The 13,898-nt window shown below is 35.6% G+C and overlaps 1 protein-coding gene across 2 annotated transcripts in view; it reads right to left on the reverse strand.

The window, feature by feature from the left end:
• The window catches only part of LOC139978913 (neuropeptides B/W receptor type 1-like), a 40,739-nt gene extending 35,892 nt beyond the window's left edge, over positions 1-4,847 (reverse strand). For both annotated transcript variants that reach the window (XM_071989479.1, XM_071989478.1), the window contains exon 1: positions 3,254-4,847. In XM_071989479.1, the coding sequence (XP_071845580.1) occupies positions 3,260-4,405 (1,146 nt within the window). In that variant the 5' untranslated portion in view covers positions 4,406-4,847 and the 3' untranslated portion in view covers positions 3,254-3,259. The remainder of the gene's footprint in view (positions 1-3,253) is intronic.
• Between the last annotated feature and the right edge of the window lie 9,051 nt (positions 4,848-13,898).

The raw sequence follows: 13,898 nt of genomic DNA on the forward strand, positions 1-13,898 counted from the left end.
ATTATTATGACACACTCAGTAGAATGAACACATCTTCTTCTTCTTCTTTTTGTCTTTTTGTTTAATTTTATAAATTTTTCTCCGAGATTTTTCTCCTTTTTCATTTCGCTCTGAGATGAATAATTTTGCTTAATTGAATTGAGAACTGAGTTGGATTCTTTTCTCTTTTCTCACGTTTATTATTTACTTATTTTCCATTCCCTTTTCCCCCTAACATTTCTAATAGTCAAGTAAAAACATGCGTTTAATACACACTCCGTACGAAATTGTACATTAATCAGAGATCTAGTATACTTACAACCAAATCACGTGATGCGAAAAATATGAACTTCCGCCCGAATATTTGTATGTAAAATAAGGTTATAGAGACGTGTATAACAGTGACTTGATTTCCATAGGTATTTAAATGTCCTCTTTTTTGGCGATACTGATATGAGAAACAAAAAATATAGATATTTTGAATATGTATAATATTATTTTTTCGAATAAAAGAGAATTTGCGTGGCAAAACCAAATCCTTCTTGATGGTTAAAAATTGACTACATTATTACCGTATAACAGAATAAAATAATGCTTCAACTTTCAATGATGGTCTGTGGCGTGCGCGGGATTTTAAAGGTGGGAATCGTATAGGGGGAGGGAGGTGGTGGGTGGGAAATTCTAAATTCCGCGACTGACGTAGCTAGGGCAATGAACCTCTATTAAACAACCAGAGTTAAATCAAGGATTTGATAGCGGAACGGGTGACGTGGGGTGGGTCTAAGCTTCCCCCAGAAAGAAATCCAACGTTTAGACGTCAAATAGTGCATTATGAGACATGTTGTAGGTGTCTATTGGTGTCTATATATAATTAGCTCTAAATGCAAAGTTGTGCTAATCTATAGATATTATTGAATTTTTGTCGGATGTTGAAAGGAGGGGGGGGGGTCTATACACTCGGAGGAGTGCACTAATTCTTCAACGACTGAATCTATACAAATCACACGACTGCAGAATTATTTCCCCAAATGACAATGGGGGTGAGAGATTTCACCCTGCCCCCACCCCTCATTCCTTCCCCTCCCGTTTGCGTACGCCGCTGATAATGTCCGTCTTTCGTAATATCCCATTCATTGCACTGAATCGCACCAGCGTGAAAAATAAGACATTTTTTATTTCGTTCAATACTTTTTCCTGTATATATGATGTTTTACTGTTCTGTAACTGTTCGTCGGCAGACATTAACCAATTTATTTTATGATGATGAACTACTGTGAAATACACAGTTCTATGGTTGCCTATTCCTTCAAGACGTCCTGATTTATAGAATAAACAAATATAAACATTTTCTTTTATGAATCTTCTCCCCCCCCCCCCCCCCCCCGTGTTATCTTTGTCTGAATGTATTGAGAAGATTGCATTATCGAGTTAAAATGTTTCCTTTACATGAAAACATTAATCGCATATTTTTTTTTCTGTATGTTATAAATTTTACCATCCCAAGCGATTTGGTAGTGTATCTTTGTCAATCCGACAATATACTAAGTATTAATATCAAACGATTGTTGACAGTTTATGTTAATATCTTCTATTTTTCTGTTTTGGGGATATTTTACTTTAAATTATACAAATTTTGTTCTTACATTATGTTTTTCATATATTCAGAGGAAGAGAGAGTAAGAGAGAGTGAGAGAGAAAATGAAAGATTTTTTTGTTTCTAAATAAATTAAAAGGGACTTAATGTTTTGCAATGACTATACATGGATATGCAATGGACACGAGTTGTATGGACAAGCTTGAAGAGGATTGATGGAAGATTGAGATATAAGAGGGGTGCGGGTGGGGAGGGGAGGGGAGGGCGAGGGGAGGGAGAGGGGAGGGAGGGGAGGGGTGGTGTGCCATGGATGTGGTTGATGATCAGTGACTTTAAAGGTATGCTGTATTGGCCCAAAATATGCTAGACATTTAAATATGGTCACCTTTTGGTCAACATTTTTAAAACTGTTTCTTATTACAACCTTCGAGGAAACTTTCATCACTGGGACACTCAATCATCTTGCGTGTTCCTTAAAAATGTCTGAGAACAATTTGGAGAGTAAAGACCTCCAGGAAAGTACTTTTTGAAAATTATAGCGTGTTATAATTTGGAACCTATACTGACTACCTTTAAAAACACATATTTACGTATAGGAAGTGCAATGTTAACATTAATGATGTACGGCGTATATGATAAACTAAATTTAAACTTGAAAATGTTTATAGTTAAGTTAGTTAGTAATATATATTTCTTAACGATTAATTTTTGTTGCTATTGGTTGCGACAATTAAAGAAAAGAGAGCTAGAATAATGCCATCCGCGCACCCCCCCTCACCGCGCACCCCCCCTCACCGCGCACCCCCCCCCCCCTCACCGCGCTTCCCCCCCCCTCACCGCGCACCCCTCCCCTCGTCTATCTTCCACTGTACATAGATACCAATGATTACATTATAACACTGTATTCTAAAAGTTTGTCTTTCATGAAAATAAATAAAACAAAACGTGTAATTTTATTTTTAGAAAAAAAACAGGATCAGATCGTAAATTTATGTATTAATTTCCTTCTAGACAATATTTAGAGTTACTTGCATTACTTTAATTAACACTATTCTGGGAGATTTGCTTATTATATAGGCCTACTTCTGTCCCTCCCTCGCATGTTAGCACACATGTAAGTCGTTTACGTATGTCACTCGATGGTGATTAATTGTGTGTAATTAAAATTTGAAAAATTGCATTAAAAGCTGACATGTTATCTCCAGTCAAATATAGAAATTGATCATTACTTTTATTAATTCAAATGTAAACAACAATATATATACTGCGATAAGAAAATCCTCTAGTTAAATTTTAAATCCAAAACATGTCACGTTTTAATTAAGTTTGGTTTTCAGAAACATTCTAGTCGTTTAAATGACTTTACAGGTGCACGGTTTGGGAACCAGATTTAAACGCATTCAGTCAATCGGTTAAAATAAAAATAAATATGTCCAATTTACGTAGCATGTAATATAGATTTTGTGCGGTGTTGAGAGATTAATAAGCATAGAAATAATCACAATACTACTGGTTATCATCGATAAATGTTCTTTTACGACAATGTCGAGTTTCGAATAAGGGAAGGATATTTCTGTATACTAAATAAACCTTCAAAGTTTCAAAACTTTTATGATGACAAAAAAACTAAAAAATATAGAGACATTCACTAACAAACAAAATGCAAAATATTTGTTTTACCTGATTTTAAGTTGCCGTTGTAGCTGTGTTATTATTTCTCTCATTTGCTACATCAATAGTGACGTCAGAAGGGTAGTAGGTGGCCTTGGTTTTGTGCCTCTTTAAGGGTTGCAGTTTAACTGTGGATCTGGTGTATGAACTCGAGTCCCGCCCTGACCGTCCTCGATTCAAATTACGCGCTCCGTAACAGAAAAGTTTGGCCAAATTCTTTCGAAAGTTTTCACCGATGAAAGTGTATACGAATGGATTAAATAAGCTATTCATATAACAGAGAGCGATGGAGAGTTGTTGTATAACACTAAGTGATATGGTGTATCCTTCGTTTCTCATATCTTGTAGTAGTAACTTGAACTGGACGGTGTAATAGGGCATCCAACAAATGAAAAAGACCACGATAACAGCTATCGTTAAAACCGCTACTCTCTTAGACGCACGCTGCGCCGCGGTCTTGGCATTGGAACGAAAGTAGAAATCATTCGTTTGCATGATATAAAAGATAGACATATAAAAGAAGAGGATAGCCGCGAGTGGTATGGCGAATCCAAAGGTGAAATTAAATGCTGAGTAAATAATGTGCATGGATGTCAAATTGGCTGGTATATCCAACATACAAAACTGTTCCTCCTTACCGGAGTCATCGACCTGGAACGATACGACTGTAGCAAAAATCCAGTTAAAGGCGCCAAGAACGAAAGACCAGACCACCACGACAGTACAGACCATGCGGGCACACGACCGCGTGCGTCGCTGCATCGATGACAACGGGTAGACTACCGCTGTAAACCGGTCTGCGCTCATAGCTACGAGCGTCCACGCGGAACCATACTGGTTGACAACATCCATGCCGTTCGCGAACTTACAAAGGACCACCCCAAACGGCCAGTCGTGGAAATGGTACTGGTACGCCATCAATGGTAAACCCAGAAGGAAAAACAGATCGATGACAGCCAAATTCAGAATGTAAACATTAGGGACTGTCTTTAAGTTAGTGAAATAGAGAAGACAGAAAATGACTAATCCGTTACCGATGAGACCCGCTAAACTAATCACAACGAAGATGAAGGGATTAAGATTTGAGGTGATGAATAAATATACCGGTGGTAGGCTTGTATCGTTTGTAGAATAGTCCATGCTTCCATCATAGTAAGACATCTTAAATTTTAGCAGTCGCTGCCGAATTTTCGGACGATATTCAAAATCGTTAAATACAAACAATATAAATATATATATGTGAATCGAATTGCGTTTTTCAAAATCAGAGAACAATTTCAATATTCCTTTTCATTTCCTCCTAATATTTTTTTATTGTTTTGTTGATGTTGTTTCGTTGTTGCTGTTCTTCCTGATATTTATTTCTCTCAAAACCGAACCCAAAATATCTGCAACTTATGAAAATTGAGAAAATCTATCATCCGTAGAAAGCATGTTTAAAAATCACGACACGAGTATTACAGTGAAAATAAACTGTTATCACAAAACACTCTGATAATTGTAGAATCATTCCATACACTCGACTTCGTATATTCGAAATAGAAATTTCCGACGCAGGATATAAAAAATACCAGTCGATCATTAAGTGCTAGCTCTCCTCATCCCGAAGTTACTTCTGACAGCTATCGAATACAGCACACGAAAGTTATTGACAAACTAACTGAGGGCGATATTTGAACCAGGGAAAGCGGATTGGGATGGTTTTTTAATTACTAATATTATTAGTATTATGTTTTAGGGGTGGAGCACTGCAGTGTTTCTATGTCTACTAACGGGAGTCGATTAATGACAAACACATCAATGTGATGTATATGAATATAAAATTTGTAATAAATATGTTCGAAAACTTATTGGTCAAACAATTTTGTGTTCTCAGCACACTCATATATAGAAAAGCTTGGCAACCCTTTGGAATATTATGCATGGTTTGTGTACTTAACTGATTTGGGTTAATTCCGCATGGCTCAGTTAGATATTTTCTCATTAGTTTTATATTTACTTTACTGATAGTTTATTATGATACATATCTCGTTATATCAATTTCAATTGGTATATTATTGTTTATTTGTTATTGCATGCAAGGGCGTAGGAACCGGGGGGCTGGGGGGCGCCAGCCCCCCAGTGAAAAATATGGGGGGCGGAAGTATCGTTCCGCCCCCCCCCCGCTCCGCAAGTCAGAAAACCCCTTTTTCATTTCCAAATGAGAAAAAAATCTCATTTGAAGCACCAAATTGCATCTAAGGCCAGGTGAAAATGCAAAATTCTTTACAAAATGGAGTGGGTGTTGAAGTGTGCTATATTGCACCAAATTGCATCTGAGGCGACCTGGAAATGCAAAAAAATTCCAAAGGGGAGGGGGACACCCCCTCCCCTTAGACCCCTCCCCCAGGCCGGCCATCAGTCTTCAGCCCCCCCCCCACTCAAAAGTACCTTCCTATGCCACTGATTGCATGGCCGTATATAGTCTTGTGTGTCGGTATACTTGAGTGTTTTCATTTCTTCACATTTCTAGGACGTATGACCGATTCTATATCATTGCGTTATAAAAATACATGTCGTGAATTTTAGATGTGGCACTGAAATAGAAGAGGATATGTTGCAATGGCGTGAACAGAAAGGTGTGTACGACGTTGGGGGGGGGTGCGCCGGGGGGAGGATGACAGGGGTGGAGATGGTTCACTGAGGACATATTACAATGCTATCGTATATGACGCGTATATTATGGGACATCATGCAACATAACAATTCGATTAAGACAGCGGAAAGGGGTGATAGAGACGGGTATACGCCCCCTCCCCCTCCCCTCCACGTGGGGATGGTTTCATGTCAGTTTCTACTGTCATGTTTTATGCGAGACACTAAACATCCATAAAGGTTTTAATGTCTTACTTAAAATGTTGTTACATTAAATCATATGAATGACTCGCGAAACAATCATTCCATTTGCAATTAATAAAAGTTGGTATTTATTATTAATAAGGCAATACTCCTTTTGTTACGGTATTAAAGGCACTGACTAAAAGGTAGAATTTGGGAGCACACTTTTGAGTAAAATGGTGATTTATTTATAGTTAAAAATAATATCATTACATAAATGTAGGAAAGTTGTATTTACAGTACCACCACTCGCTGTCCATCTTCTCGCCGATCGAGCAGTGAACCAGTCGTATGATCTTTTTTCCAAATTTTTCCATTAAAATTGAATTCCACAACACATTAAAACAAATAAAAAACACAGACATATGACGGACTATATACATTAAGTTTGAACGTAGCATTTAACATTTAACATTCCCATACATGAATACGGGAATTGTGGTAAGGTGGAAGTAGGGTGCCAAAAGGAAGGAAGACCCGACGGTGTCCAAAGAGAAGATCTGAATAACATTAGAACGGGAAGGTGCGGTTCAACAATGAGGGATGTAGGGATGAACGTATGAAAGGAAGCATATAGGAGACGGTTAAAGAGTGTGTAGGAGAGGGGGGGGGGGCGTGTTATAAAAGGAAAAGGATGTAGAAGGATTTTTTATCAACAATTCATGCCTCTCTATATGTTCAAAATATTGATACAACATGGCCCAAAAAATCGTCGGAGTTAAAATCCATCACCCGCCCCCCCCCCAAATGAACACAATATAGAACTTGAGCATATTTCTTATGAGTATATTATGAGTGTATTTCTTAAGTATATTTCTGTGATGTGATTAGGTCTATTCAATGGTCCCCCCTTCCTCAAAGTATTTGAATGCAAAAAAATAAACTAATTTTCGATTAATTCATATTGTGATATCTACTCCCCATATAACCATCTAAATCTAAAGGAAAATATATATATAGTTCACGAATAATGTCTTGTTTCCTTTCGTTTAAACTTATAAGCTTCTGGATTAAACTTCGTTCTTATCACATGCAAAAGTTTCATCCTTTTTCAGATTTAATTTAACTTGTGGGAATTTCAATTTAAGTCCCGAGAAGAACAAATAAACTGAAGCGAGTTTCATCATAAGCACTCCAGGGTACTACCGCCTGATATTGGGGTCAGTTTGGAAAATATCAAAATTGCTTGAAAATGATCAATATATACAGGACATTGCATCCCTTCCGGATTATCATTCCTATTCCGTACCCAAAATAAAATTTGGATAAAAAAACAGGATCTTTATTTTTTGTTTATTTTAAAATGGTTTTCTATTTTATTCATTCGTTCAAGATTGAAGTATAGTAGGGCCTATATAGCTATGTGTGTCCTGATTTCACTTTATGTTCAGTGCAGAAACGGTGTTACGTTCGACTATACAATCATTCCTTGCGTCGACCAAAGACAAAAACATAACGAGACAAGAAATACAGAAACTTTGCCAGTTTTGTTTTCGTTTATTTTTCTTGTCTTAAATTATTCCACATTGGTGCATGGAATGTTATATAAGTTTAGCTATGCATGTAGAACAGAAACTCTTTTGTCTTCATGATGAGCAGGCAGCACATGATATGAGAGGCAGAACTGATACTGAGTCGGCCGCATCCTCTTCGGGCAATCACTCAAGTAAAATAATTAAATTTCTCGCGTTATTAAATTGTTTTCCAATCCAGTTGATTACATTTCCATTCTGTCAGCAATCTTTTTTTGAGGTTCCAGGAGCTCTCATTTTCTTGCTTCTTTTTTCACTTTTTTTTTTGCGAATAGAGGATTTTATTCCAGACTTAAACTGTTTCTCTTTCTCTTCATTCGGATGAGGAGTTTTGATTCCTCTTCTCCTTTCTCCATCTTTAATTGTTCTCTTACTTGTTGAGGAGGGATGATGTAAATTATTTCTCCTGCATGGTATTGGATGCAGAATTATCAAGTTAGTTGTCACTCTCACAGCGTTACGACTCCGTCTTATGATGGAGATTACGTGGAATTTTTAATACCAATAGGTTTTTAGCCATTAATGTTAGTTACGGTCTAACGTTTATAATTGATATGTTGTTCACTCGCGATTCGTTTTGCAGGGAGCAGTGAGTTCGTGTGTGTTTGTTTTGCTATCTGACCGAGGACTTGAACAAAAGAATTTCAGGTCCTCGGTTGTGATTTCTAAAGAATCACCACGTCCTCGGAAGAATTCTATTGTATGGGGTATTGTTAAGGTTAGGGTACGTGGGTTTGAACAATGGAAAATACAATGGGGTCCTCGGTCTGAATGTAATACAAACATGTGTGTGCCCGCGCGCGTGTGTATGTGTGTGTGTGTGTGTGGGGGGGGGGGGGGTGAAGGACTGGTGGTATGAAGGAATTCAGTCTTAGGAGTTTACGTCATGTTTGTAGTAGAAGATTATTCTGCGAGGATCAGGGAGATTGTATTGTATATCTTGATTGTATTGTATAACCGATATATCTTGTAGACTATAGCCCCTCCCCGCCCCGCCCCGCCCCTCCCCCGCCCTCCCCTCACGAAATGACACCTCCAAGGAACTGTACGTGTGTATGTACGTATAAATATATATCGACGTATCTATATATTTATCAGCGTATGTATGTATTTATATTTTGTACAATGCACTTGCACAGCATTAGCATAATGAATTTCCCGTTTTGCCACCGGACCACCGGCAGGATTTTATTTTATTAAATGACTGCAATCATTGTCTAATTTCTGTCATATATATTTAATCGCACAATTGATGTCTTTTTTTTTCAACCACATATCTCCTTTACACCCCTTTCTCTGTGGTTTCATTAATTCTCTCGTCGGTGTACAGTGATGATGATACACACACTGGTGCACATTGCTTGAGTAACACAAGAAAATGATTGAATAATGATTTTTGCCGCAAGTTCCGTCTAAATTTTTAACCTCCTTCCATCTAAAATGTTATTAACCACATATAACAGTAGTTCACGCAGAATGAAGAAAGCCCAGTTATATCACTTCTCTATGGTTATCTTCTACCCCCCTTATCCTCTTCTCCCTCTTCCTCTCTCTCTATCTCTGTTTCTTCTTGAACCTTTACTCCGACATACTTGGATGGCTTCTAAGATATTTTTTCTTCTTCTTCTTCTCCTTTCTGGTCTTCTTCAAATTGAGAGACTGGTAAGTTTTATAATTCAATTGGACCTTACGTTGCTTTTTGTTAAATGAAATTTACAGAGGTATAGCCTCAGGGGTTCCCGGGTATAACGACGGAAACAAGATGAAGAAATTGTTGTAAATGCCATTGCTGTTTGATGCGGCTTGTTGCACATGGTTTCATTAACCGTAAAGTTTATGAGGTTAATTTACGGAAAAAAAACATGGCGCTAAATTTTTCCACTTTTGCGCTTGGCATACTTGTTATAATCAGGAAATCTTTTGTTCATGCTTAGTAATTATATCTCTGCTTTGCCCTTTCACCTTTTTACTAAGAATCAAGAAAAGGAACGGAAATAAACAATTTAAGAAACGGCTGGTTCTCTTGTTGCATCGAAAATGTTGGTTAAGGTGACCAAAAAAACAAGACACAAAATAAAGAAAAACAGGTATAGACATGTAAAGATTTATTTATGTAAATTGTAGTTACAAGAAGTATAATTGCAATTTTCATGGGTAAAGTTAACCTGAAAGTAGCCGACAATTACAAATTTCCAAGTATAACGTCAGATTTTTTTAAATCTTTTCTTTTATTTCATTCATGTCTGTATTCTAGTGTAAATTCCTGGCAAAATTTATAAAGAGTTTGTACCGGTAACTATTGTACAGAGGCCCTCTGCCTTGATAGAAACGGCATCGACCTAAGTTTATAAAATATATATGTATAAAATATTTGGTATATAACAATAGGAGGTTTCTATTGTTGTCTTTAACAATAGCTCGTTTTGTGTGGATGTTTTATATAACAATAGGGGTGATTGTTATAAGTTTTTGTCATGCTCGTTAATGTTTTCTTATAAATCAGTATGATAATTCTTACAGGAATAGTATACACTGAGCACATGCATTCTTAGCAATGGAATCTTTGCGAGTATGAATGTTTACAACAGTCACAGTAGGATATTTCTTTTGTTTGATTTCTTTATAATTATGTAAGCCTTTTGTAAAGTAAGTTGCTTTGCTTTCTTATCAAATAAAAACTTTATACCTCGAAACACCGATAGAAAATACAACATTGCTAAAATTTATCGTTTTGCGTTTAATTTTACACCGCCAAAGACAAAAAAGTCGTGCAGAATTTAAAGAAACTTTTTCGTTTTCACGTGATCAAAACGTGAGAAATCATGTTTATACCTTGAAGTTAATGTGTGTACTCTATAGTGACTATAGGCGACAGAATGAAAAAAAAACCCTGCTTTCCTCATTACGTATGGTAAATGCTTATTACATTAAATTCGGAAGAATGAGTATGGTATAAATAATAAAATAAAAATTGAATAAACAGTTCTTTGATTAAATAAATTCGGATATGCTTGGGAAAATCAATTCTGTTTTGATAGATTTTAATTGCTTTGTAACCTACATTTTTATTTTTATTTTATTTTCTTCTGCTTTCTCATTTATTTACATAAGAAATCCGTCACTAAATCTTACAGTTTCTTTTGTATTGACTGAAAAATTAATAGTTTCTTGCAATTACTAAATTATAAGTTGTACCTGCACTGTTGTACTCGGGCTACATTTATTTATTCATTTATTTATTTATCGCAAGGTATGAAATTTATTTATTTATTTATTAATATATCGCAATTTATATATTTATCGCAATTTATTAATATTTGTTTATTTATTTATATATCGCAATCTCATATTTTATATCGCAATTTATAAAATTCATTTCACTTTATAGGAAAAGTCCTCTATTGTTATATCAATTTAGACACCAGAGAATATTCGAAAGGAATGTATATAAATGTGGCAAAATAACATAAAATAAATAAATAAATCACTTGAACAAGAAGTTAAGCTCGGATTATTCAAATCAAATTAATGTGTTTACTATACAAAAACACATACACAATTTATCGAACATCATAAATCATAGTTCAAACAGGGAATAAGAACATCACAATGTTTTCAAATTTTCATTTTTATTTTAATCAAAACAAAATCACTATAGTCTATTAGTCACTAGTGAAGTATAATAAAAACTTCTGCAACATTTCAAATTGTTGTTTTATGACTGTTACAATGTATATGACGTGTAACTTACTGGAAAAAAATGTCATTGGCACGGGTTAATAAAATTGAAATTGTTCGTAAATATCGCCTTTTTTATCTCGAAAGTAAATGTTATTTCCATGCAGGCTCACGAATAAAACCATAGACAAAGACATTTTTTTAAAGTTTACCACATGGAACATCATACGTTAATTGTTGTCTATTAATGTTCTTATATCAATTTTACAGCTGTGGTATATGACATCTTCTATACGAGCATAGCAACCAACTTATGATATCCAATCAGAGGTGAAGAAGCTGTCGTCTGCTAATTCAATTGCATGTAATATTAATTTCTCAAATGGTGCCCATTTCAATCACCTCCGTCCCTTGGAGATATCAATTACATGAAGGAATTTAATCGAAACGGCTATTTTATAAAGACTTTCATATAAAAAACAAATTAACAACATTTCAAACATGAGTTGATTATGCTATACGGTACTATTTCTGCAGAACGAGAATCATTTTCAAAGGCGCTTCTTTCTCAGTTAAACTTCAAGCTGACCCAATTTCGTGACATTAATATCATTGGTATTATCGTGATACGATGAGCATTAAGTAAATAAACGCGTTTACACTATAGACGTGATGTACACATCGGGATAACCGTAGAACTATATACTATATACCGTAGCCTGTAATTCGATTGGATAACAATCGCGAACATGTGAAAGTATTACCCTTTACAGTAATACTGTCATCGTAAAGATTATCAGCAACATTTTCTTTTGGCGTTGGTCTGTATAACTTTGTGTAACTCTGACCAAGGTTTATAATATTCAAGGTATAGCCTACATGAAATAAGACGAATCAAATATATCATTTTTATATATCATTTATATATATCATTTATATATATATATATATCGTTTATACATTTATATATATATATATATATATATAAACATTTAAATGCATCCATACAAGCATTAACTAATCATTCAATTAAAACATTTCAGTAATGTTTCTACACTATGTTCTCGAACATGGCAGTTTCATGGTGAATGCAGGCATATGTACCAGTGCGTGATGTATTTTACCATGCAACCACTCATGTGTTTTCACTTCAAATCATGAAATCCACAGCTAATGAATTGACCAAGTATAACAATTATTCATTGCCTTATATAGTACGTAACATATACGTTTGATGTTTTGGAAACCCACAAAAAAAGTAATACAGTTTCCTGTCATTATTGACAAAATCTCATTTTCTGAAGATTTTTGTCGTAAAAAATCCCGTTGCGAATACTCATATAGTCTACTTCAAAAGTTTCCTGATTTCATACGTTAACATATTCTCTGAATTGAGAACATAATTCACACGATGGTGCAAAATAAGATAAAAAAATGTCTCTTAAGATAGAGATAAAACTTCACTTGATGGAAAGGTAAGGCAGATGGTATAATTCTTGATCGTCACGAGCGTATTTGTCACGTGACTGTTATCTATCGTCTTTTAATCTGATACCGTTACCGTCCTTATAGAGTAAGACGGATGATTGCCGTCTGATTCGTCGCCCTATAGTCTCGTTGCTAAGGCAGAAACCTTTCAAACTGTATTCTCGGGAGCGTCTTTAAAGCTATATTCTGCGCTTAAATATTCTGTTGTAACTAAATTAAAAAGGAGAAGCAAAAATTGCTTCTATACCGAACGGAAAATTTAGGTTGTATTTTATGGCGGGAAAAATTATGTAATGAAAAACAGAAAGCTATATATTCCTTACAGCGAGAATGTAGAATATAGTTTGGCACAGTGAAGAAGGGACTTAAAAAAACCGACATGAAAAATAATTAAGCCGCAGTTAATGTGCTTCTTTGTTGGATATGTGCCAGACCAGATGTTTCATAGTTTAGGATAATTTTTTTTACGGAATTGCTTGTTAAAACTAATATGAAAACTTATACTTCGTCTGCACATTTTCATAAGTAGATGACCCGTAAGCTAACTTGTAATTCATATGGAACGCCGTGATAGGTTGAAATTGTGTGCATACTATAAACAAACCATTCGTGGACAGGACTCAAGGTCATAGGAACGATAAAGGGACAGGAGTGCTGACTCCAGTGGCGTGCACGGGATTTCAAAGGTGGGAATGGTTGCGGGGTGGGGGTGGGGGGGGGAGCTGTCAGCGGGTCAAAACAGTTTTTGAATGAGGAGCGCGGTAAATAATTTATCTGAATCTAGCCTATACTGTCTACATCAAAAATATGATACCATAAATTATGTAGAAATTTAACGTTCTCGACGATTTAATGGACTAGTAAATGCGTTTTACTTTATTATAATAATAGATCTATCGATACCAATTTAGTTCAAGTCAAGTTGCTAAAATTTATTTGTTGCATAAGTCGTAACAGGAAAGTATATATGAAAGACATCTCCCCTTCTTTTACTTAATCGAAGATGTCCTCCCCCCCCCCCCCACCCTCCCTCATTCGTAATGTTCATTGTCATCATGGCACTATTGAGAAGATCATGA

The sequence above is a fragment of the Apostichopus japonicus genome, chromosome 13 (assembly GCF_037975245.1).
Source record: "Apostichopus japonicus isolate 1M-3 chromosome 13, ASM3797524v1, whole genome shotgun sequence".
Lineage (NCBI taxonomy): Eukaryota > Metazoa > Echinodermata > Holothuroidea > Aspidochirotida > Stichopodidae > Apostichopus > Apostichopus japonicus.